Source organism: Astatotilapia calliptera, chromosome 16 (assembly GCF_964374335.1).
Source record: "Astatotilapia calliptera chromosome 16, fAstCal68.1, whole genome shotgun sequence".
Classification (NCBI taxonomy): Eukaryota; Metazoa; Chordata; class Actinopteri; order Cichliformes; family Cichlidae; genus Astatotilapia; species Astatotilapia calliptera.
The window spans coordinates 18,046,833-18,072,492 of NC_137437.1; the positions used below are offsets into that span (position 1 = coordinate 18,046,833).

A 25,660-nucleotide genomic window follows, 5' to 3' on the forward strand; every position below is an offset into this window, starting at 1 on the left:
TAGTCTTTATTAAGCTAGGACAGTGTCTCGACTGTTATAATTGCTGGTTTGATAACAGCCAGAGACATAAATGCTGTTAGCATTGTGTCAGGAAGAACATCTGGTGCAAAACCCAGGAGGCTCAAACATGTGGAGTTACCTGCTGTGCCAACCCCTTGTGACAATGGAACAGCTGAAAGTCACTTGTATTGAGTTGGACATGGAGGAAGACAGGAAAGCTGGGATGACACACAGTAAATGGGTAACCTACTCCATCTGGTGAGCTACACCAGCACACGGAGATAGTTTTACAAATGCAAAATAGACAACTAGAGGTTTGCAGTCAGTGTAAAACCAAGCCTGTAACTTTAGAATCACAGCTCCATAAACTGTATTTTTAAATCTATTTGATCCATAATTCATATGCCTCTGGGCCACATCAGGTTATTGAGAAATAAATATGCATTACTGTCTCCCCTGCAGAGTTAAGGCTCCACAACAATTTCCCTCAATACAAACACGCCAAAACATGTAACTTTAAAGCTGTACAGCCAAATAAATAAATAAATACAGCACTCAATTTTAATGTTTAATTTATTCAATTTTATTTTTGCTAAATTAAAACCTGACCTGGTCTTTTAAACATTCAAAATAACTTAAACATTTAGCACTGTGGAAAAGGAGAAGACAATGGCCAGTTGTAAAAACTTTCAGTGAACAACTGCAAAGAAAGGCTAATTTCCCTTGAACACCAAAAATAGCAAAACCAGAGCTTATTTCCCTGTTATACACAAAGCACATTCAGTAACTTAACAGTAGAACTCTTAGCATAACTTATTATGAATTTTTACCAAGAGACATTTGGTCGTCACATTCTCTTGAGTCAGAGAGACCTGATTACAGCTGTACTACAGATTTAAGTTAACCAGTTATGCAAATGAACAATATTACTCATTAAGATCATTGAAAAGGGAACCTGCCTATTGGTGCAAAAGTTAAATAATCGTCACAGGAACAATCATTATTATTTTATGCATGCTTTATAAAAAAAAACGTTGGTAACTTTACGTTGGTTTCCATTATTATAATTAATGGCAATTGTTTTTAGTCATAAAGCAAGCAGAAGATGTTAATGGGACAGTCTCATGTGAATTGCTCAGAAAGAAGAATTTTCCAATTATTTGTAATTATTTTCCATAAACAGTTAAGTACCATCATATCAGATACCAAAAAAAGTCAGTTGTAAATAACATCCCTTTGTTTTCCAGTGAAATTAAAAAGCAAAATCTCAAAACATTTCCTTTTTTTTCCTAGTTCACAATACATCGTCATCAGTGATTCTGCCCGTTTTACATATTCAGCTTGCATGGCTGGTTCACGAAAGGCTTTCTAGCTCTCCATGGAGTCGAGGAACTCTTCTTCTGCGATGTGCTCCAGCCTCATCAGGACTGCGTGTGAACTGGCGGGTGGGTAGTCTGCAACAGGGAAGTAGGTTGCGGGATCGCTGGAGGTGGGAGGGCTCTGGAAGGAATGAAAAAGGGTGCGAAGGAAAGGCAACAGCTGGGTGATGGAGGAGAGGGAGCGCTGAGGGAGGAGGGGGAACTCCAAATGCTCAGTAGAAGTTTCCTCACTCAGCTCGTCCAGTGTCTGAAATCATGCAACAGGGCAGCATAATCAGAGTGAGATGACTGAACATTACAAATAGCTTCTATTAAACTATATTTTAAATTAAAATAGAGATAACATAAGAAGTTTAAGGTAAACCTCCCTGACATTTCCACTTTGATTGTGTGATTTTGATTTTCAACTCTGAGAAACTAATACACTAAATGTGAGACACTTTTAACTCCTGATGTATTCCTCTTACAACTGTTCCTTTCATGTTGTGTGTTATCTAACACAGCTCTCTATTTGAACTTTGTTCCTGATAAAAACTCCAATTCAAGAGTTACTTTGGCATCTGCACTCAAGACAGAACATCAAACGCCATCTAGGTGACCAAGCCCTTTGTCATTCATGCATATGCGTCACTGGCTAAAAAAGCGTTACTGGTCTGTTGGAAAAAAAAAAAGCTACAAAGCAGGCCTGATATTTGTCACTAAAGCTACAGAATGTGGTGGTGCTGCTGCTGGAGTATAAAGACGCTCCGTCAAGAAGCTGATGCCCACCATCTGTTCATTAATGTTTAACAATGTGCTGCTGCTTGTGCTTTTACACTGTTCCACTCGAAATCATGTTGTACAAACAGCATTTACATCCAAGTTTGAGAGTTTTGAGACTGTGTGCTTATTCAAGAAACATACGAGACATTTCTGAATGGTTATTATGAAAATTATGGAAAAGTGGAGGTGTGAAAGACCACAAATATCTGAACTGTGAGGCCGTGATTGTGACCTGGTTTATGACTCGTGAAGCAGGGATCACACGTTCTACGTCGGCGAATCCGTTACGGTTTGCAAGGGTTCCACTATGACATAAATTTCGTCATCAGATGTGTGACCGTCTGTGTGCCTGCCTATTTTTTGTGTATTTACATGACAATGCACCAACTATGCATGCACCACAGACGCTGGACTTCAAAGAAGTAGAACAGGAATGACTACTCACCTGTCCATGTCTGCAACAGAGTATACATGGTGCATTCCTGAATAAGTCGAATGTCGGAAGCTTTATGTGGAACACACCCTCAACTTGGATTTCCCTCTTAGAAAGTCAGAGCAGACCAAAATACCCCGAGAACGTAAACAGCAGTAAAACTGTAAACTTTTATTCTGTGGTGCCAATGTTGTGTATTTTTGACTCACTCAATAAGCTATATGCAGAACACTAATCAGGCTCTATTTATGAATGTGATTTTTAAGCATACACAAATGCTGTGTTGGTAGTGATACCTGCACGGTTCCACCCTCCCAGAAACCAAAACAAATCCTGTTTTTCTCTAGCTATTTTCAGGAACATGCTAACGCAGAATGCAACATAATGCGGGCTTAAGCAGGTCTGCTTTCCTTGCATGCTGGAGGAAGATGATCATCTCGTCCCATTTTTTCTCCATTCTAGTGACCCTAATTATGAGTGTTTGACTTCAAAAAGTTCAAAACACTTGAATTTGGGGAAACATTGACTGTTCTTACCCCATAGCGTTGCTGTATTCCTTCTAGTACTCTCACAATGTGTGGTATGCATTCCTGTTCACCTTCTATCAGTGTATTTTCTGGACCACTGTAGCGGTTTACATCCACCTCAGGGACAAATGCCCAGCGATACCTGTGTGATGAACAGATAATCATGCAAATGAGTCAAAAACAGACAAAATTAATAATTATTAGTCAATCTCACAAAATATCTAAGCATGCTTTAAAGTCCCTTTGACCCCATTTCCTCTCTTACATCTGAAAGAGTGGTATCCGCTCTGGGGGAAAAGCCAGCGAGGTGTCCAGAAACTTGCAGGCTGACAGGTACATGTCCAACTCTGCCTGAGAGAAATTAACCTGTCCATTTCTGTCAAGGGTTCCACGCACCACTTTAGCCAGTCTTGGTGATTTACAAGAAGAAAAGCAAAGTTTTTAGACACTCAAAAAGGTGGAATGAAACAGGAATTTGTCAATAAAACAATTAACCCACTTTGAGTTGTCTTTGTCCACCTGCAGAGCCTTCTCCAGACGTGTAAAAGTGCGAATCTGAAAAACAGAGACAGACAGAAAATAGATGCTAAACACAGTTTGCTCCATGTATTAATCCACGTTCTTAGAGAAATTAATCATTACCAGTTCTGTAACCATTATGGGCCAAAGAGATGTCAGGTGCTGGGTGGAAATCCGCAACAAGAAAACGCGAAACATCAGGAACATCTGGGCTGAAACAGCAGGGCTGGGGTTCATACGTAAAGTCTCTGTGAGACGCTCTAGAAGGAAGAGAAAGAACAAAACAGTTTTTTGCTTGTTTTTTTGAGTCAGATTGAGCTAGATCACCTTTAAATTTGCAAAATATCCAGTAACAGCAGCTAACCTTGAATGAGGGGCAAATAGAGGTGGTACTGGTCCAGTTCTCCGCTGAACATTGCAAATGCCTGGCGTTTCAGCAGCATGGGTTTCTGGTCAGCGTTAGCAAACAGTTTCAGGGAGCTACTCTGCATGCCTGCAGTACGATGAAATGGAGATTTATAACAGCGCCCATTTAAATTGGTAAACTACATTATTAAAAGTGACACTGCGACTGTTCTGTTCAAATTCTTTTTGTGTCTGCACATCATTTTGAATCCTTGAATGTCCTCTTTTATCACACAAAAGCTTCACTTTTATACTTTCAGTGTCTTTTCAGAATTAAACATCTTCTGGAGTCTGTACTCACTCATGAGGTCTTTAAACATGGTCTTCTCATGAGTCAGCAGGTGGTCAATAATGGATTTCCAACTACAGAAAACACGGAACAGGCAAGCAGCAGAAATTAGAGGCTGGTGATGTCAAAGTTATATGTGTAATATAATTTCAAACTTGTAACAGATTCACATGAAATTAAAATAAGGGAAAAGTTTGGTTTTTTTAATTAATCCAACTTTTTTTTTTATGTTCTTTGAATTAGATGCAATAAAAAGTACATAGCTGTTATATGACACTAATGGGGCATCTTAAGGTGAAAGTAAATACTTTTGTGTATTAGAAATTGACATCCAACACACAAATATTACTAACCTTTGTGCACAAGAGGCATCCATTGTGAAGAAGAGGGGGTCCATGAAAAGCTCAAAGACCTCTTTCTTCCAGGCCCTTTTGGTATAGGCATACCCACTCAGACTGCTAAGAAGTTGTGCACCCGCCTCAAAGCTGGGCATGTTGTAGGCACTGCAGGAGAAAAAGTTAAAGTTAAAGAATTCCATTAAGCCCTATGAGACCAAAGGTGTTAAGATTATCCAAGTTACCTGTGGTTCTTCAGGTAGGGGAAAACATAATACATGAGACGTGAGATGAGAGGAACAGCTTTCTCCTTCTCGTCACTGCGATACACCATGTCCAGAAGCGGTGCCAAGATCTACATGGTTAGAAAGTGTGCTAAATAGTGCCTGAAGCGCAGACAAACCATGAATCCATTTATTTAATAACAAATAAAATCCCACCTCAGCCAGAAGTACAAGAGCCTGCACGCTGTAAACTGAGGGAGCAGAAGAGGAGACCATGGTGCTAGCTTGAGCTGCTGACTCTGTCAAGGACAGAAAGAACAGCAAGATAGTTTGTTAGTTGTAATAAGAGGTGTGTGGGTGCTGTGGCCACTACGTCTGACCATGTTAGTGCTTTGAATCTAGAATGGCAAAGGAATGTTACAACAGTATTCAAGTAAAAAAATGAAGTAGACAAGAACCCTCAAGCAATGATTCGCTATCATGGTCGCCAGCCCGTAATGTGAAAGAAAAACGAACACCTGGGTCATTAAAACATGGCCAGATGATGCTCTCCTCTAATTACAGGACTGTTCGGATCGGACAGACTGGTACATCTTTGAACAGCAGGACCTGGAGACCCTAACGGAAAACCTTGGATGAAGAGTGAATTACAGGGTCTGATCAGAACTCTGTACAGCACTGCAAGAGCGAACCCGAAGAGGGGCATCAAACAGGCCAAGGAGGCCTACAGGAGGGGGAGAGAGGGCCTGGAGAGGTACCAGAACTCTCAATAACTACAAAGGCCAGAGCCCCCAAACCTCCGACACCAGAGGACCTCAACACCATCTTTGCTTGGTTTGAACGGCCTGTAGACAAATGATTATACACCAACCCACCCAATTACGTTGTACATGTGCAAGGACAATAAAGGGCTATTCTTCTTCTAAATGAAAACAAACAGAGATGTTGGGTAAGTTTGATACAAAAGGAAGGGGAGTGTTTATGGTATGGTCCTGGTACTGAACTTTAGATAACTTATCTACAACTGAAAAAAGTGCTCTTTGAAAGACTGCCGACAGGGTGTAGCCCTCCCGTGGCCCTGAACTGGATATAGACTGATAATAAAATACCCATATAACATTCACTGTATGTCTGCACTGCTCCCATAGATATTGAATGATGATGCCATTTGAGTTTAAACTATTACTCAGTTTAAGCAGAAAATTATAATAGGCCCCCCTTTAACTCAAAGAAATACACCCATTCAGGCAGGAAGCTGGGCTTGGGATTCAAGGATATTCAGATGTGAAATGCAACAAATAAAAGAAATTAATAAATTGTGAACACAACAGCCTCAAGCTTATTTTATGGCGGTTAGCAATCTCTGCTAGGTCCAACATGACTGAGGCCTGCATTTATACCCATGTCTTAACTTTCCTCAAGCAACAGGCAAATGGCCGTATCACAGTCAAGGTGACACATTTGTCAAAGAAAGTTACCACAATGGTCGCCATCCCCATCACCGTCATCTGGCTCATCAGCTTCCGGGCACACTTGAGGTTGAACTTTGACCTCAAGGCTACGGCTGAGCCAGCTAGTCTGCTCCAGAGATGACCCTGCAATCCCACCTACTGCTTCAAGGATCCTCTGAGTCACCTCCTGTGCAACAATTTAATAATTAAACACTTGCACCTGCTTACTGAGTCAATCCACTGCTTTCACTTACATTAGCACACAGCATCTCACCTGCAGATCTCTAGTATCCTTCTTATTGTCCAGGTTAGGGAGCCTGTTGACAAAGTCATTCAGGATTCTGCAAGAGAGAATCTGTTACTAAACATCAAATCCTCCCAACTGACACAAACAAGTTAAATATGAACAAGATTTAATACATCGAAGCATCTACATCAGTTTCTGTGGCAGAATTAATAATCCTACTTTTCAAAAGATGTTCTAAATACTACTGGTAGTCAAGTTAAGATGAGAACTGACCCCAGGAGTAAGAAATGTCCAGGGGGGGCCAGGTTGAGCTGAACAGACTCCCGTAACAGACTGAGGAGAGGTGCAATGTTTTCCTGCAGAGCCTGAGCTGAAATACTATGTAGGGAAGAAGAGATGGTTTCAAAATGGGATTATTTTTAGAGCATTTTTCTGATCTATATAAAGCCTTGGTTTGTGCTTGAATTATGTTCTTGCTCATACCTCTGGATATAGGTGAAGCTGAACTGCAACATGGGGATATCGACCAGTGTCGACTTCTAATGGAGAGAAAAATGGGAAAGAAAAAAAAGATTCAAGAAATGTACAAATTACAAATCTTAAATGTCTTTCCATGCACCTGTGTTTTTGTACCTGTTCTCCTTTGATCTGATGTGGTTTTTTCACCACCTCTTTGACCAAATGTAGGACAGTGTCTGTGTGCAAAGTGCTCAGTGATTTCACCATCTCCACGATGGTCTGACGAGACTCGCTGGCTACGGGCAAAACCTGAAGGAGAATAGAGTGTGAAGCTGCCACCGAGCGACTCGGATATGAACGCCCTTTCATCGTTTCCACGCGCACTGTAGGTCTTACTTTGTTTTTGTGCCTCCTTTTACTCTTCCTGTTGCTCCACACGACTCCAAGTGACGCCATTACCTGAACGCCATACTGACCAGTTAGAGGGAGCAGGAACTCCAGTATCCGCTGCCGCAAGACCTAGAAATGGCAACATTGTGTCTGGATGAGTTCATGACTTCTTCAACAACACATGCGGCATTAATGATGACTGCGATGATGCAGTCTACAGTTAACATAGTTCCAACACTGTGAACAAAACTCAGTGCTGCACAGAAAAGCTTACGGCTATTGCCGATTCCCCACTTTTCGACTTTTATAAACAGCAAATACACACCTTGGTCGTTCTGAAATAAACAGAGGTAGAAGTGTGTCTGCTGCTCTGGCCAGAGTCCGATGCGCGCCGCTGAAACTCTTCCCTCATGACCACGCCCCATAACAATGCCATGCTACCGAGCATCTGTGGCAGCGCCTCAATCACAGCGTTGCGTGCGTTACGGACATCCACAGGGTCGCAGGCTACGAGGGACTGACGGAAAGCCAGAGAGGAAATAAAATGAGCATTAAATGGTTGTAGATGTAAGAAGTACATACTGTATCTGTGCTCTATTTTTTACCCTTTTGTTGTCCAGTAGACAATAGTGTGTAATGGTGGTCAGACCCTCCAACAGAGTCAGTGGGTAATCAGGGGCAATGTTCTCCTTCCTACTACTCAGACTGGTAAAAAGTCAGAAGAAAGAAAGAAAATGTTGCATTAAATGTACAACTAATATTCAAAATCCCATTCTAGGAATTCCTATTTTCATATCCTGTTAAATCCTGTGTATTTAGGTTACCTCTGGTTTGTCTTCCCTCCATCATGCTCATAGAGCTTGACGAGCTCGTCCAGGTTTCTGCAGATCTGACTGATGAGCGGAGTGACAATGATGCCTAATGAACGTCCCAAGTATGGCAGAGAGGAGCAAAGCAGCGACACCCAGTGGGGGTGCATGGCATAGCCGTATTGGGGCTGCAGAGCCCTGGCTGCAGCAGAAACAAACATGCCTTGGGCTGTGATCGGGTGGCTTTGGACGTACTGGGCTGCTTTGATAGACTGTTGGAAAAGGACTGCAGTCTGCCACTCGCGAGCAAGGGGGGTGCTGGCAGGTGATGATTCACGAGTCTCCCCTGGTTGGCCAGGTGTCCCGCCAGGCCCAGCTGTTGAGGCAGCTCTACCTGACCACACATGGTATTCCAGGACTATTAGAGCCTGGAGAAGGTTGAGCAATTCCATCTGTAAGGGGTATTGTTCCTGTCCACCTCCTGCCCCGAAATTCACCAGACTTTCCTCCGACAGGCCTCCCTGCTCCTCTAGCAGCTCCACACCTTTAGATTGTCCTTTGGCTGTCCCCCTCTGGCTAATGTACATAGATGCAGAAAGTGTAAGCAGAGCATACTGCTGCACTTTACAACCAGAGAGGAGTCTGCGGATGGACTCCATATCGGACGCATCCTGTCCTCGCGCTGTGCAGCAGAGCTGGTTCACAATGCGGGTCAACACCGCCACGCTTTTCACCTGAACCTCTCTGTTCCCCTGCAGGTCAAGGGGACTCAGGCTCAGATAGGAAGGGTAATGAGAGCGAAGGAATCGCAGGCACAATGAAACCAGCAGTTCAATGAGCAGGGACGGGGGTGCGGAAGGAGTGGAGGAGGGGGAAAGGAGGCACCCGTAGAAGTTCTTGCCATCTTGGGCCTGTTGGTGACGCTGCAGAAGGTTAGACACCAGGTTTAAATGTGCAGCGGAGCTCGTGTCGAGCGAGGTGAAGGATAGAGCATCCACCAGAGGGCACTCAGCACTGCTCCTCATCAAACTGTCCAGCAGCCCCAAGCCTTGGAGCAGATGGCGCCAACCACCCGCCACAGGGTACAGCAGCACGTGGCGGAACAGGGAGTCGATGGCTTCTCTCTTTTCACGTTCCTGTTTTAACAGGCGAGACTTGGCCATGGCTTCCAGCTCCAAGTCCTCCTCATCTTCACTTGACAGTGAATCAGATGCCTGCGTGTGCCCAGACTCAACCCTCCGCAGCCCGTTGACCATTCCTCCTTCCTCAATGCTGGGATATGGAGTCGAGCTTGAGCTGGTGTTATCTGTGGAAACCTGAGCACCGCTGGTGTCAGCTGACTCAGTGTGTTCACTTTCAGCCTCCTCCTCGTCCTCTTCCTCTCCTTCTTCCGTCTCTTCACTCTCGCTCCTGGATGCCACTAAGCTGTCTGGTGGTTTTGCAGGATCTGGGCCGCTGTCCAACTCTGCCCACAAGGACTCTCGGTCCACAATGTTCAGGACATTTAAGGTGGTGACTTCTGTTGCCATTGTGTCCGCTGATCCTGAGGTTTTGCTTGAGCTTCGACTTCTACTGTTTAAAATCTTCAGGTTACCTTAAAAACGATGGACGTGTTAGCTCAGCATAAATGAACAGGACCAAACGCATAAGACCAACTAAAAGGTTTCATTTCATCGCCAAAACAACACATGCTGAAAAACGCACTTACCAGCAGTAACATTCTGTTTGATGCTCTGAATGGAGCAGCGCTGAGTGGAGGGATGCAGCAGCAACAACAGAATAGGCTCCAGGATCCGGATGACATCACTGAGGGACAGAGCCCGGACCAGCCAGCACTGAGCTGCTGCACTTATTGAGCCATCGGTACAGCTCAGACTGTCCACCACCACACACAGAGATCTAAGAGACAGGAGGAAACACGCATTTCAAAATCTTAGTAAGCAAACCTTTTGTTTCAAAGGGGCAGCAAATCAGAGGAAAGGGAACCAAGTGGGTGCAACAAAGTATAAGTTAAATGAGGAAAATTTTGAACTATCGATCATCTAAAGCTGCTCTAGTAGACTTCCAGAATAAAAGCATGGAGCTTCACATGAACATAATTGGTCCTCTTTAGGAAGCCACCAGCAACCGTTACTCAAACAGTTTCTCATTGTCATCAACTGCAAGCCTCTATTTTTAATTGAGTAAATTTTATGATTATTTTATTCATTTGGCACACAACCATACTAAAAACTGCAGGAGCACTTGAACAACAATATATTTTACACATAAGAATGCAAGAATGTTAAAAAAAAAAAAAATCAAAATCAACATCAACACCCACATGACTCACAGCAAACTTAGGAAATCCAAATCAAGGATCCCAAACTGTACAGCTTTCCCACCTAATACCACACTCTACTATTTTACATCCTGTAGCATTACATATTCACATTAGGCAGCTGTCAGTGGCTGTGTAAACATTCTCTGTGGGAAAAACTAAAGTGCCTGTGTTCAAGCTGATCGTTCAAAGCGGCATTTACATGCTGTTTAACTGCTACCTTGCTGATGCCAAAGAGTGTCAGGTTAATCCACTTTTGAACTAGCACCTATTTCCAGACCATTTATAACCAAACCATCCACTATTTCTGTCCGATGTACTAACCGGTCAAAGGAACGACTGAGGGACATGGTCCTGTTGGTCTGGATCTCCCGGGTGAGGTGCCACAGCACTGTGAAGCGGTGTAGTGCTTCCAGCCTTACTGCCTGAGGAAAGCAAACATACAAAACTTTCACTTATTTGCTCAACTTGTCACATCGTCCATCGGGCGCATTTGCATGATGAGCTAGTAAACTGTAACATGTCATAAAGAGATAAAAATGTAAATATGTGAAAGAAAAAAATGCAGCGAAGCAGGTCCGCAGGCACAGATACCTTGTCCTTGTGCAGCAGCGCCTGGCAGATGATGTCCTCACAGATGGATGCTGATGGAGCCAAACAGTGCAGCCTGCAGAACAGTTCCACACAGGAAATGTGCTGCTCTCGCCTCTCCGTGTCCAGCTGACTCCACAGCACCCGAGACACCCTCTGAGTAAAAACGAGCAAAAAGAATCCAAAAATACATGATAATAAGAAAAAAGAAGAAGAAATCACAAATCAAAAAGACCAAATTCATCTCAAACGTGCTGATGATATGGTGATTAGACTGAATTTCATTCAAAGATTCCATGAGGGTAGCTCCTTGAATTATCTGTTGATTACAGATAGTTAGCACAGTTTTGTATTTTGTAATGAGTTCAAGTTATATCTGTTTCAGTTTTATTTTTAGTCTTAATTCTTATTGTACGGAAGACATATGTCAGAGGCAAATCCGTACGAGTATATACATTTAAAAACCACGTAATTGTTTTGAAAGCAGTTGACCCTCAGTCTTGTACACATTCAAAGCCTCAATAAACACATCCATCAGTGCATCATCGGGCAAGCAGTAATTATGCAGTGTGATAGAAATTAATACATTTCTGTGATACTGCTGAGATCCATGACGGTGAATTGCCTCACAGTTTAAAAAAAAAAAGGAGGTTGATAAGAACCTGGCTTAGAGAAACAGAGCACAGAAAACTCGAGTACCTGGGACTCTAACATAAGAAAGAAATACAGCCTGCAGTGTTGACAAGTAATGAAAACAGAAATGGACTGGCATTCATACTGAACCTTTCTAGTCACTCAGCTTTAGACTACAAGCTACCCATACATTCACACAGTGCTTTATTATATGCACTTCTACCTCACATCCATAGCTAGTTTGACTCAATGACCTAATAGCCTAACAAGCATGTCTTTGGACTGCAAGAGGACGCCAGCATACACAGGAAACCCACACAGGCACAGGAAAAGCTCTTGCTGACTAAAGTACTTGCACCTAGAAGCTTCTTGCTACATTACTGACCCTGCAACATCACTCTGTACTGGGCAGTCTGGCTACTGGCTTGCATTTAGGCAGCTTAGAAACAAATGAACATGTGTAATTTATTATTAGTTTATCCAATTATCTCATTCAAATCCAGCAGATTTCTTGAAGGCAGTTTATTCTCTTAACTCTAAGTTTTCCTTCACATTTCCTCGTCTTACCACAGCTGCCCTTACAGAGATTTTGGTAGCTAATAATAAACACTTTGCATCAACTTGAAAGATGTTGGTGTAGCTTAAAAACACATGCAAATTAATAAAATAATAATAATCATTATTATTAATTAATTCAATCTTATCTTACTAAATCTTACATTGTTTTATTTGACTCACGGCATGGATTTGGAATACATTTCATTACTTTTGCGATTTTATTTATTTATAAATTTGCCTTTTTAATTGTTTAATAATACTTTTACTGCTGAGGATCTTTCATCTGTTTCTCTACTGTCTTATAATGTAAATCAGCCCATTTACACCAAGTTAGAACAAGATTCAAATGAATGAAAACCTAACCTGATAGAAGTCGGTGCCCTCCTCTATGGTGCGTAGCAGGGCAGGGTAGATGGGTGGCACAGTGACCATCTGCAGCCGCCCACTCAGTGGGTTAGACTCAGAGCTCTGGTAGCGTCTCTGCTTGTCCTGAATAACCAGTGTTAAGGATTGGGAGTGGTTGATCAGTTCCAGTAGGGAAGCCACTGCAGTGTGCTGGATGTTGTAGTCTCTGGACAGGCAGCACAGCGTCATTAAGGACCTCAGCCACACTGGGAGGCTGTCCACTTGATAACCTGATGAAAAAGAAGAGTTGTTAGTCACTTATCCCTCTTTGTAGGATAACTGACAGCGGTATTAACACACACATCTATGCGCTGACCTGTGTGACCAAACATATCTGTGTGGAAAGCTAGAGTCTCCTCTTCGCTTAGGTAAATGGGGAAGGTAGTGCACTCCAGCAGAAGGTGACAGGTGGCGATGAAGGCCTGTCGACAGGCCTCAGAGATCTCTGCCTTGCCGCGGGGCATATAACCAGCTGACCAGTCCAGGTGCCCCGAATGCCTGTGATCCCTTTTCTTCTCAGCAGAGGCTGCTGAGACCCGGGTGTCAGAAGAGGAACGGGATTTACGTTTATTTGGCGTGAACAGCTCCGTCAGTTTGTCTTTGATTTCACGCCCACCCACATTCACCATCAAAGACTTCTGATCTACAGAGGAAGCACGTAGGTCAGGATGAGGCTCTTCAATTGGTCCCCTGACATCCTCCACTTGCACCAACAAGTATCTGCGAATATTTAGAAATCACAGTTAATAAAAGCGGCCCATGATGATCATTTAGACTACAACCGGCTCAGATGTTCACCTTGTGGTTATGAAGGCCAGGATGTCCTGCAGACACTGGGCCATGGTGTCTATACTGCCCCCCCTTCTCCACACTCCTTCGCCTTCTTTGAAAACTCCATTCTCCTCAGTCCCCATCGTGACCCCTGGTGGCAGGTGCTGCTCTGAGGGTGAGGCGCTGATGCCTAATCCGCTGTCCTCAGACCTGAGTGTTGGGAAAGCACTGTTTGCTGTCTCTGCCTCAACGCCTCCATCTCTGTTTATCTCTTCATCCTCGTGATTCCCGTCGGCCTGACCGGGGGAGCCGCTTTTCTCTCCTTCATTCTCTTTATCCTAGACAGAGTATAACTGACATGATGAGGTACAGTCAAACTTCACACGGTGTAATTTTTAAAGAGACATCTTGGATGCCAAACCTGAGTCTCTGCGCATTCCTCTTTCAGTGACTGTAACTCCGTCTCCTCTGCCTGCGCCCCTGCCTCAACATCCATGTAAGCCACAGGCATCTGGATCTTACTGAGGACTTTGAAGCATGCGCGCAGTCCCTGTGTGACGTCTTCCAGGCAAACAGCATCAATGTGACTGCACAGGGTTCGCAGCATGGTGCCCAGCATCTCAGGAAGATAATGTGACTGGATGTCTGCATGGAGCTCCTGTTGCAAAGAAGAAACATGATGATTGTGCTGTTTATGAATGGGTGTATGCGTGAGACTGACTTGCGATTGCTTTTTCTGTGACTTTCTGGCAAATAATCCAATCAGTTCTAAAATACCGACTGGCTGATGCTGACTCTGATCTAAAATGCAGGTCACATCTCCCTGAGCTGTTGACGACAGCCTTCACAGAGATAGATCAGCAATGATGTGCAGATGTTTGTGACATTTACCAGAGGAAGAACATCAAGCAGGAAAATGATGAGGCTGGACATCTCTGAGACGGAGGGAGCGGGATGACTGCGGTCCTGTTCAGGAGGCGTTGGTGGGTCATCCTTGTTGCTAGAGTAGAGCGAGAAACGACGATCCTTGTAAGGTGATGTTTGACAGCAAACAAGAAATCTTCACATACACGCTGCATATAATCTTGGCACTAGTTATTTGTTTGACTCAGCCTTTAGCTTTTTAGAATTTCCCATGCAAGAATTCGGTGTCATCCTCGTACCCGAGAGAGGCGCAGAAGCGTCGAGTCATGTACTCCCAGAGATATTCGCTGTTCATGGAACTCACGAGCATGTTCACCGTCTTTATGATTTCTGATGCATTCTTATTCTCTTTTATCTTACTGTGGAGGGAAAACACAAGAAAGCATGTTTTTGGATTCATCTCGGCGTTTGACGTTTTGTCACATGCTCTTTAATCAGCAGTGAACATGCAGTTCATGTGTTTTACCATTTACTGCTCTTACCTAGCTAGCTGGTTGCCTGAGAGTCCTGAGCTGGTGATGGTTTCCTCTCCCAGCATTTCTCGACAGTAGCTGTAGAAAGCTCGGACCACCTCCAACAACACACGGCTCAAGACAGGCGGACCTGAGGAGAAATATGACTATTATCAAATAAGTGGTTGATAAAGTAATTCAGACTTTTGACGTTTTTGTGTACTGCACACATGCTGCTTACCTATCTCCGGTTTATCGAGCAGGCTGATAATGATGCGAAAGGGCCTGAGGTAACTAGTCACATTTTCCGGGTCACTATTCACATCCTTCTGTTTGAGGATGTTAATCAGAGCCTGAAGTCAGAGACATAAACAAATGAGACTTAGAGAAACATGTGACAAACATCTATTGATGCACACTTTAAACAAGTGTACCTCACCTGTTCAAGTCATGTGAGAAAACGCAGACGCTTAACCGATGCATACCATTCTTTGATGAAGAGCACACATTTTATTGCTACTTAGTGAGAGGTTTGAACAACATGTGACCTGCAAATCAAGTCATGTCAGAGATACACCGCAGTATCTCTTACTCTTATTCTGTAACCCCTCGTTTCACTATATCTCGTTTTCATTTTCAATGAGATATGAACTGATCTTTTTCATTTGAAATTAAATAAGTTACACTGCTTAATATTCTCAGTATCCTCCTTTAGTTCCATTCCTCTTGAGAACACATGGGATGCAGTGAAAGATGCGACAAATGTGTAAATGCTATTTTTACTTCTAAGTATTCACCGTCTCACAAACCACAGCATGAGCAGATGTCCCACTTAGCTTCAATATTTAATGCAAAATAATCTTAAAATGCATAACCAGAAAAACACAAAAAGGCCACTACAATGCAATCCTACTTGTCAGACTAAGAAAACGGTCTGTTTAGATGATGGACTCCTGCCTTCCTTTCAGTGGTGAAAACTCCAACACAGTTTCAGTCTCAGTTGTAACACTGACCTCAGCTGAAGTTTAGTACTGTAGTAGTCTGTTGCTTCGGGAAAGAGGTCTGGTGATCAATCTACTGTCACAGAACCTTAAGTGCTTGCTAATTTTTTTTTTATGATGAATCATATTTTTTTTATTTAAGTATTATTATTATTATTATTCACATTGTTAATTAATATCATTAATTTGTTCCAATGGAAGATAAAAATAAGCACAGGCAAGTACATGTACATGAATGTGCAAAAGTCTTGAGTCAGCCCCATTTCTTGATATTTTGCTTTGACTGTAAAAGCAATTCCCAAGAACTGCTTAAAACAGTGATGAAAAAACAAACAAACTGCCTTTCAAGCTCATTGTACACAGTCAATTTTTGTCCTTTATATTTTACTATATTTCCATGTATGGTTGCACATGCTTCAATAAATAACTGCACCCACTTCTCATTTTCCTACCAAAATATAAAGAAGTGAGGGGTGGCTCGTGACTTTATTAGTACTATACATCAGGCTAAGGGGAAATCACACCGAGTGAGACCTTCAACACATGCAAAAAACAACTTTGCTCCAAGTTTCACTACAGGAATCTCTGCGGTGTACCAGCAGAAGCAATTTGAAACTACTAAATCTCCATAAAACAGTCAACCAGCCACTCGTACTCATTTTTACTTCACTCTCATGAGCAACTTCTTCTCATTTATGGTCATTTTACAGTTTTGGTAAATACACTACACATCTGCTTTAATGCAGTTAGTTAAACAGAAGTTATGTGGAGGACTGACTCCATAAAAAACTGTTTAACACAAGATCTAACAGGCCAGTCAGTGATGGTTAGATGTAATTTGTGATATGGTTGAAACATCCACATCACCTGTTTCTTTTTGTTTACCCCCAACCTTTAGGTTAAGAAAACCAGCTACTTGATTCAGAAACATATACTTGATGTTTAAACTAAAAAGCAAACATGCATACAATATGTTTTTGTGTATTCTTGATGTTTTTTCTCTGCCTATTTGCTATTAAATACATTAGCTACCTTCACAAGGAAATCCCTGGAGTAGGTGCTGAAGTAAAATGCCGTATGCTCCTCCATGGTGGTGGAGAGCTCGGGATGTGGAGCCACCATTCCTCCTTTTATATCCGTCCCTGGAAACGACACGCATATATAGATGAGAAGTGTAAGTGAACCAGACAATTTTGCCAAACGGTGGTACGTATGAATTTTCACTCTGGTATATTCTGATGACAAGGACCTAGAAGCCAGGCGTAGAGGCGTCTGTTGAGGGACATGTCTCTTCTGAGCAGCGTGAGTGAGGCTGCAGAGACGACTGTGATCATGTCTTCAAAGCTCAAAGCAATGGTGGGCTCTGCTGGGTTCTAGCCAACAACAGGAAGATGCACAGTTAGCCGAGTAACAACAAAAAAAGTCCTAATACTATAACAGTATTACCATAAACATGATACATGTGTTTTGGTATAGTCCGTCTTTGATTTGAGAGTCTGAAAAGTTGAAAGGGTGCAATTCACACTGCCGCCCCCCACTGCCCAACCCCAAATCGAATATATTTGTTTTTGCCTTACATTTGTGTTGATCATGAAAACATTCATTGATTGCAATGCTTGAAATTTTCAGCCAATGCTGGATCATGAGCACAAAGAGTATCATGTTTTACAGTTTAACTCAATTATTTCAACTTAATTATTTGTTAGGAAAAATAAAGCACTAAAATGCCAACATCCGATGGACTTTTTCCACAAGTGAACGGAGAATGAATACGACACAGACGCGTGCTTGCTGTGTTTAGATAACTGGATTAACTGACCGTCTCACCAGACTGTTAAGCACTGGTGCACAAAGTGCTGTGATAATGAATAGAAACAAGACTGGTTATAAACAAATTGTTTTCTTTGGACATAAAACTGGAAACGGGTCTTAGATTAGGATAATAAATGCACTTAGTTTGCTTAGTGTTAAAGATATAAAGTAAAAAAACAAAAGAAAACACAAGGAGTGCCTACCAGGCATGTTGCAAATGGGAAAAAGTAGAGCAGGATTTCAAGTGTGTTCCTCTGCACCAAGGCATTTGAATCTTGCAGAGATAGACAAAGTGACTTCACCTGTAGACAGAAAGAAGTTCAGACATTCGATAGCATGAATTGTAAAAAACAAAAACGGAAGAAAAGTGACATGAATTGTACCCATAAGTAAGGATTTCATGTGCAGAGGCACTCACCACTACGCGCTGATCGTAGCCTAGCATGTACGCTTGTTGGCTCAGTGAGGCCATTCGGTCAAAATGTGTGACTATAAAGACGGAGGCAGGCAGCCGCACCATAGGGGTGACCAGCATGCTCCCCCACAGGGCACCATAGAAGACCTGCTGACCCACGAGCAGTGACAACTTGACCAGCAGAGCATCGGTCCTTGACAGCAGAAGGGCACAAAGTGGAGATGACTCAGTGACACGCACAAAGCAACACGTACAATTATAAATCTATATTTCTACATTGCCGTCAGTGATGTCACGTCAGTGTTGTTGTCAGTGCTGACCAATGATATCCACTGACTGAGTATAGAAAGAATGATTAGTCAGGACACGGTCCTGTGGAGCCCAGTGACTCACAACATAATTTTCACTTGTGAAACTTTTGCCGCAAGTTAAGTCCTGAATAATTTTTGACTGTTTTTCCTGTCTACATCCAGTGCTGTGTACATTAGTGCAAAACAAACAATAAAAAAGGCATTTATGGTTAGACTAAAGCTGAAATGTTGACAATGCATGTCTGAGTGAGCAAACAGAAAAACGGTAAAGTGAGGACTCGCTCTACTGCATTAGGTCAGCTGAGAAGCAAACGTGTTATGAAGGCATGCATAAACAGCAAACTTGAATGACTTAATTTTTATACACCACTTTCAGCATTCCTGCCATTTTTGGATCAGTACCTAAAGATTTATTTATTTGTTTTTCATGACCCGTGCTGGATTTGGTCCACTGTATCGGGACGGTGACCACGTTCAGCCTGAATCTCACGTTGCAGAAAAGGAGAGGGTCACAGGTATCCATATAAAATTGTGAGTGGTTAGTGATGATTGTGTTGGTGCGGCCAGAAAACTGAACAGGATGCAGGATGGATGAATTGCAAATTTGTTCCTAAAGAAGGATCAGACTGGAACTTCCAGGCAGTGATCCAAATGTAGCAGGAGCGCTGGGAGCGGTGATCAGCTGCACATGGAGGCAAATTTCTAAGGAACAACAACCAAACTTAAATCATATACGGGGTTCTTTTTCATTTTTTTCAAAACTGTATAATTGTAAAATATTTGATAGCATCTCATAAATAATACCAGAATTATACTAAAGCCCCTCCCTTATTCACAGGGCTCGCCACGGCGGCCAGATCTGGATGGCTTGTTTGTTAGATGCATGCTGTTCCATTTTAAAAGCAAAATGTGTAGCACAACAAACACCAAGAAAAACCCTGAAAATGCAAATGTCTTTGTTTCTTCAGAGGTGCAAAGAGATGTCTTGCATTTCTACTTTCATCTTCGGATTTGGTGAACTTGTAGGTACTAACAGCATACGTGGAATTCAGTCATAATAAACTGTCTTTTTATGCTACGTACCTGTCGTAGACCTCCAGTCCTTCCTCCAGGCCTGGTAGGAGACCTGTTATGAAAGCCTGAAGACTGGGCAGCAAAGCCTTCTGCAGAGGGAGATAGTAACGCTCATACAGCGTCAGCAGGACGGGCTTTACTGCCATGGCTGCGTGGGCCAAAAGTGGGAACAATCCTGAACTAAAAAGCACAAAAACACACAGGCTCAAGTAAACTTATGAACTCTTTGTTTTTCTTTAAGCATCAAAGGTTTGGTTTTTCTACCTGTAAATGAACAGATCCTTGGCTAGCCATTTTGTTCCAATGATTTTGAAAATGACCTCATAGGTCTCCAGAGCCTTGAGGTGTACACCGCTGGGCAGGGCCGGGTGTAAACACTGAGCCAGACGCTTCCCTATGATCAGCCTCTTGGGCAGGAGGGAGTATCGCAGATTAGTCTGTAGGGCCTGTTTCAAATGCAGAGAAAATAATAAGAAAACTCTTTAGATGACGGCGAAAAACCGTTAAGAGGAAATGTGAGAACCTGTCAAAACACGACGACTAAACTAAACCCCCCCACAGATTACACTTCAGTGCTTAAAGTCATTTACAGTTTTAAATCAATCAGGTAAATTTCTCCCTCGCATTCCAACTGTTCGACATCGGCACACACAGACACTCCAAAGTCAACATCTTGCTGTACTGAAAAAAAGGACAGTGGCTCATTTATTACTAGTTATAAAGCTGTTAAATACATAGGGAGAGTTTTTATGTGGGAAATGAGAACTAATGCATAACTATAGGGAACTGAAAGACAGGCAACAGCGGTGAACCAAAAATGTCAACACCAGGAAGACATGGAAAAAAAGAGCTAAAAGCATGTCATCTCTGCACATTCAGACTGTACCTTATTGAGCTTTCCCAGGGATGAGATGAGATCTGCCCACTCACTCGAAGACTCGAAGTTTCGCAGCGCTTTCTCGATGACTGCCGCATAGCTACGATAACGGTAGTCATTCTGAAGTTCCAACTCCTCAGGATCCATGATACTTTAGTCTGATCCCAGCATCATCAGCATAATATCTCTGGTAAAAATGGCAAATGAGAGTTTTTGAGGGAAAAAACTCAAAAAACAAAAAAACAGTAGCAGCATAAATGTGTGTGAAACCTGCTGGATGTCCTCAGCCTCTGAGGCTTGTTTATTCCAAATAAAATTATCCAATTAGCTCTGTTCACTGACATACACGAGCTCTGAGGCAAAGGAGACAAATGCCCTCATTCATGACTGCTCGGTGTTTGGCTGTCTGACCTGTCTCTCAGTCTGAGGAGGAGGACTCTTTCTAACACGAACTGTGCAGCCCTGCGAGCACAGCCGCAGAAAAACAAGCAAAGAGCTGAGCTTAAAAACACACAAAGAGATACACTTTGCATCTCTCTTGTCTACAGGAAAATTTAGAACAGCATTAATTGATTTTTGGGCCTCTGGGAAGCAAAAAATAATAATTTAAAAACAATTTAAAAAAATGGGGCAACATTGCAGCTCGCTTAGCTTTTAGGTTCAGCAGAGAAAACTTGCTAGCAAACAGTGGCCTGCAGACACAAAGGAAGATTAAGATTTTTTTTTTTTTTAAAGAGTTTGATTTTGGACCACCGGTTGAATAAATGCACTGAAACCGTGTTTCAGTTTCCACCAACTTTTGAGGGAAATGTCTGGCCCTTAAGTTGATTAATGCTCCACCGGTAAAGCCCAGTTATTACCTGCTTTGTTTTTGCGGTAAAGACAGTTGCTTGTGAATACGTGTGCATATTATGTATTCAAATATAGCTAAACAAAGGAATGGGTGGGGGAGCAGGAAGGCAGGATTAGAGAAGCACGGGCATCTGGACTCCCTGTGGCTGATCTAAGAGGGCTTTACCACTGTAAACACCGTCCCGAGCACATGCTCAGGACGACAGTTCATTCACGGGGAAAATCACATGCCATTTGGCAAATTTATAACCTACAAAAATTTAGGAATTGATTGAAAGAATTCAAATCTAATAAAAGACAAAATGTTAAAGCCTACCAATATAACTCTGCCTAGGACACCAGTGAAAAATAGACAAACCCAGCTCTAGACTGAGTGAGGATGTGAAAGAGTTGAGGTTATTTCATGTCCAGAGGAGGCGGTGATCAACTGAGACCTTGCTTTTTCATATCGTCCTGACAACGAGCCTACTCATTTATGTCCTATGTAATTGACGTTTGATTTTGGTCTATATCTTTTGACTTATTTGAGCCACCCTACTAAGTCCTGATGTACTAAATAGAGGACACTCTGGGCTTTCCATTGATATCTCGTGTGTTTGGGTGGCTTCTTTTAGCTCCAAAGAGGAAGGAAATCACAGAAAACGTTCAATGGGAAGATTCCCCTTTCCTCGGTTCTCAGGAGGATATGGGCATATTATATTTTGGCTTTTCTTCACGTCATTGTGATCAGTGAAGTGTTTTACACGTTGTTGGACAAAAGAGTCTTCACTTTGTTAGGCTATTAAATAAACCCACTGCCCCATATTTACATTTAATTTCTGAAAATAAAGAATAAAAACTTTTTAAAGGCTCTTCTTTGAACATTTAGCAAATTTAAAAAGAAAAAAGTACACACAACAGACAAAACAGAAAAACACAGGCCTCTCCACAAAGCTGTGTAGGCTAACTGGCTGGTAGATTTGAAAAATGAGTAAACATTATCCTACATATACAATTATTGGTGTCATCCTTAAGTTTTGGCCTTCCAAAGAAAAAAAAAAAACCTGGTTGGTGATTTTTACAATTAGCTTAATAAAGCTAAAAATGCATTTCTTTTTTAAACAGCAAAAAACAAACAAAACCCAAATTTTTCAATTGAACCTTTTTTGGTCTCTTTAAAAATACTCTTGGATGAAACTGGTGAATTCATCTATCCATCCATGCTCCTCATCTTATCCAATTCAGGGTTGCACGGTGGGGAATCACCATCTTTTCCAAGATGCCGCATGAGAAACTGGGTGTATGAGCTCACCTTATCAGTGTGGCCCTCCACAATAGTCCCAGTTTCTCATGAAGCCCCTTCGCAAAATTGGTCCTGATAGATCACCACTCAGCCACAGGGCTAACACAGAGACAGACAACCATTCTGTTGTCCATATTCACATCTGCAGCTAATTTAGAGTCATCAGTTAGCCTAACATAAGAGTGTTTGGACTGTGGAGGGAGAACATGCAAACACAAACCAGCGTCTACATGTTATTGTGTACTGTAATTTGGGAACAGTGACAAAAATATGTGGAATGGAGTATTAAAAAGACTGAAGTCACTGCAGCCATTTTCTGCGCTTCTCGTCTGAGCTTTTTGTGGTCTTCAATGTTTGTTTGTTTTTTAAACTCTTCCTCTTCTATGTGAACCTTGCTGTCACTCCGTTTCCTGTTCAAACTTTTCAAATAACTGTAATTCGACCTGTTCATTAGATCATCTTGGTGGAATGGAATTCAGGAATGCACTGTCCTTGCGCATTCCCACAATTCCCTCCCTCTGCATGGCTAAAACATTATGCAAAGTGCCCCCAGCATAGAATCTTACATTAGTCGAATGTCATGCAAAAAGTGGTGACACGCTTTAGATACATAAAGTGTCCTGCAGTGGTGCCAGGTTTGCTAAATGACCCCAGACATCGTCATTTCTGTAGTGCGGATTCTTACTGCTGGTCATAAAAGCATCATTGTGCACATCTGTGACTAGAAAATACAGGCCGATCATGTATTAATCTAAAAAAAAAAACAAAAAAGGTCACATCTTCTTTTTGTGTGTGTGTGTGTTTTAACTGTAATGTGCATTGAATATTAAAGAAGAGCCGGTTCAAAAATACCCAGAGCATCCATGCACGGGTGTGTATGTGTGATCAATGACACGTGCATGTGACACATGTTAGCTCTGTTCACAAAGAGTTTTCTTGACCTACGGACCAGCACCACAGCAACTATGAGGTTAGACAGTCTTTCATCAAGGCTTACTTGCAAAACCAGCACTGTTTGTAAAATCCAGGCTTTCCTCCCTGTCATGGGTGGATTGGACTGCTGATATGTTTCAAAGTGGGGGGTTTTCTCCCCACTAACAGAACTTATATACAAGGGTTTCAATTAGAAGACAAATAACTCTAAACACTTTTGACCAGTTTAACGTGTTTTTAGTCATACGTCTGCCTGCAAATACTCTGAGTGTGTGTCTGTGTGCATGTGTGTGTGTAGCGACTGGGGGGGGAAAAAAGCATTCTGGAGAATTACAAGTGACAGCTTGATAACCAAATTGTGCAGGCCGGGCAGAACAAAGTTTAAATTCTCACTTCCTCATTGTAAGTATCGGCAAAAACAGCAAGTGTGATAAACCCGTGCATTTCTACAGAAACAGGAGTGTGTGTGCTTTGAGGGTGGACGCACGCTCCAAGGCACACAACAAGCCCCGTCAGCTGACTAACACCACCAACACGGCCACAGCAGGCTTTAACGTGACGGTGCTGGCGCATAGGATGATGATGAAAGAGGCTGTGGATGCAGCATGAAATGTGGCCAAATAACAGTTGGCTGCAGCAGCCTTTAGCCTGTAAGTACACTGTAGCATTAGAGCCTACAGATTATGTAACAGCACGACTTCAGACCAAAACCTGCATGATACTATCACTACCTTACAGGCTAGGAAATATATTAAAGAGTAGTCAGACACGTTTTTTCCCCATAGGTAAGCAGATAAAAATCCTAAAAATAGAATTTTCCTATTTTTTCCTAACGTCACAGGAAAATCACATTTGTTTTCTTTGGTTAGGGTTTCTTTGGTTATAATAATAAAGCGCATAGTGTTAAAGCAAAGAACCCCGCCGCAAACAAAATCAGCTAGCTACGTGGTGCATGAATGACTCACCGACAGAAAAAGCAGCACGAGATGCGCGGGGCCACGCTCGCTTCACAGCACTCAGACACGAGCGGCAGACAGTCCGGTCCTGATGGTGCATCCTCCAGGCAAAAGCCGCTCACAGGAAAAAAAAAAGGATGTGTGTGTGAAAACAACCATACCCGGAGCACCAGGGCGGGGATCTCCTATAGCTGATCAGCTGATCCAGCACCAGACGCTCACTTCCTCACAGAGAAGAAGAAAGGGTGGGAGCCGGGAAAGTGTAGTCGGTAAATGTAAATATTCGCCTTCTTGGTGCCTTAAAGAAAAGTCGATACACTACAAAATGTGTGCTAAAAGAAGCATAAACTAAACACTTTGTGCAGTTGTGAAATTGAGATGTAGACGGTAATGAAATGTCATCACTCCCCCTCTGCTTTGGTATGTTCCAGGATGTGCAGTGTTTACAAACCTCTCACCTCGCCGTCAGAGATCTGACCACGGGGTGCGTTCGGTTAGGCCGCATTGCTAATGAAGGTTCCTTAAATGAGTGAAGTAACCCGGAAGTATCTGCGTGGCGGGGCTTATTTATTAGCTTCAGAGATTTACGCAAAAGGGAGAGTTCGTTTTTAAAAGCAGGATTTAGCATATTGGCATTTATGACTGTAATATTTTGTTATAATAATGAGATTGTTAGCTAAAAACTCACTATTTTTGTCCTTAAGAATTACTCCAATTTGAATATTTTGAAAAGACCAAAATTCAATATTTCTAGACTGGGACAATATGAGGTCATGGAGAGATTTCCATAAATTTTGGACAGTCACACGCCCATAAAACATGCGCTCTGTTGCTTTGTTGTTTTACAAATATAACAGTTGTCTGACACAAATTTAAACCTGTTTAATTCAAGTATATCTCCATTTTCATCCATTATATGTGTCGCAGACCAAATTTGTTTTGTCATCCATTCTTCCACAAACATAGATTTCCCTCGATTCAATATCACCCTATTATTCCACAATGGAACATTGTGGGCACTAAAGTTATGTTTAAACATTAATTTCCAATTTAACAAAACTTGTTGATGAAATTTGGAGAGTTTTATGGGCAGTTTAGAAATTTCAAAATCACATACTAATAGAAATTGGATATCCCCAACTTTGTTGAAAATAAGATGGTATCAAGAACCAGATCTCATCATTTTTTTAAGAAAGATCAGAGCCAATTAATCTTTAACACGCCAGTCATTTTTTCACAATCGATTGCTTTTAAACCCCCCTCT

At 42.2% G+C, this 25,660-nt stretch overlaps 1 protein-coding gene across 2 annotated transcripts; it reads right to left on the bottom strand.

Annotated features, from left to right (window-relative positions):
• Positions 1-559: 559 nt before the first annotated feature.
• Positions 560-24,586, bottom strand: dop1b (DOP1 leucine zipper like protein B). Of its 2 annotated transcripts, XM_026144723.2 has the most exons (39): positions 24,406-24,586; positions 20,383-20,560; positions 19,761-19,942; positions 19,506-19,676; positions 18,115-18,304; positions 17,900-17,998; positions 17,134-17,257; positions 16,917-17,026; positions 15,125-15,236; positions 14,914-15,034; positions 14,671-14,790; positions 14,399-14,507; positions 13,929-14,165; positions 13,535-13,845; positions 13,053-13,456; positions 12,695-12,966; positions 11,144-11,296; positions 10,874-10,974; positions 9,938-10,128; positions 8,245-9,823; positions 8,026-8,125; positions 7,746-7,937; positions 7,427-7,549; positions 7,205-7,339; positions 7,055-7,110; positions 6,845-6,949; positions 6,599-6,665; positions 6,352-6,511; positions 5,090-5,172; positions 4,895-5,004; positions 4,668-4,817; positions 4,327-4,388; positions 3,985-4,113; positions 3,744-3,880; positions 3,601-3,656; positions 3,367-3,510; positions 3,111-3,243; positions 2,587-2,682; positions 560-1,626 (listed from the first exon to the last, which is right to left on the bottom strand). In XM_026144723.2, the coding sequence occupies exons 2-39, from the start codon at positions 20,518-20,520 to the stop codon at positions 1,369-1,371; spliced, it is 7,020 nt and encodes a 2,339-aa protein (XP_026000508.1). In that variant the 5' UTR covers positions 20,521-20,560; positions 24,406-24,586; the 3' UTR covers positions 560-1,368. The 2 variants fall into 2 exon arrangements, with proteins under 2 accessions (XP_026000508.1, XP_026000510.1); XM_026144725.2 differs by lacking the exon at positions 2,587-2,682 and having other exon boundaries at positions 24,406-24,584.
• Positions 24,587-25,660: the final 1,074 nt, after the last annotated feature.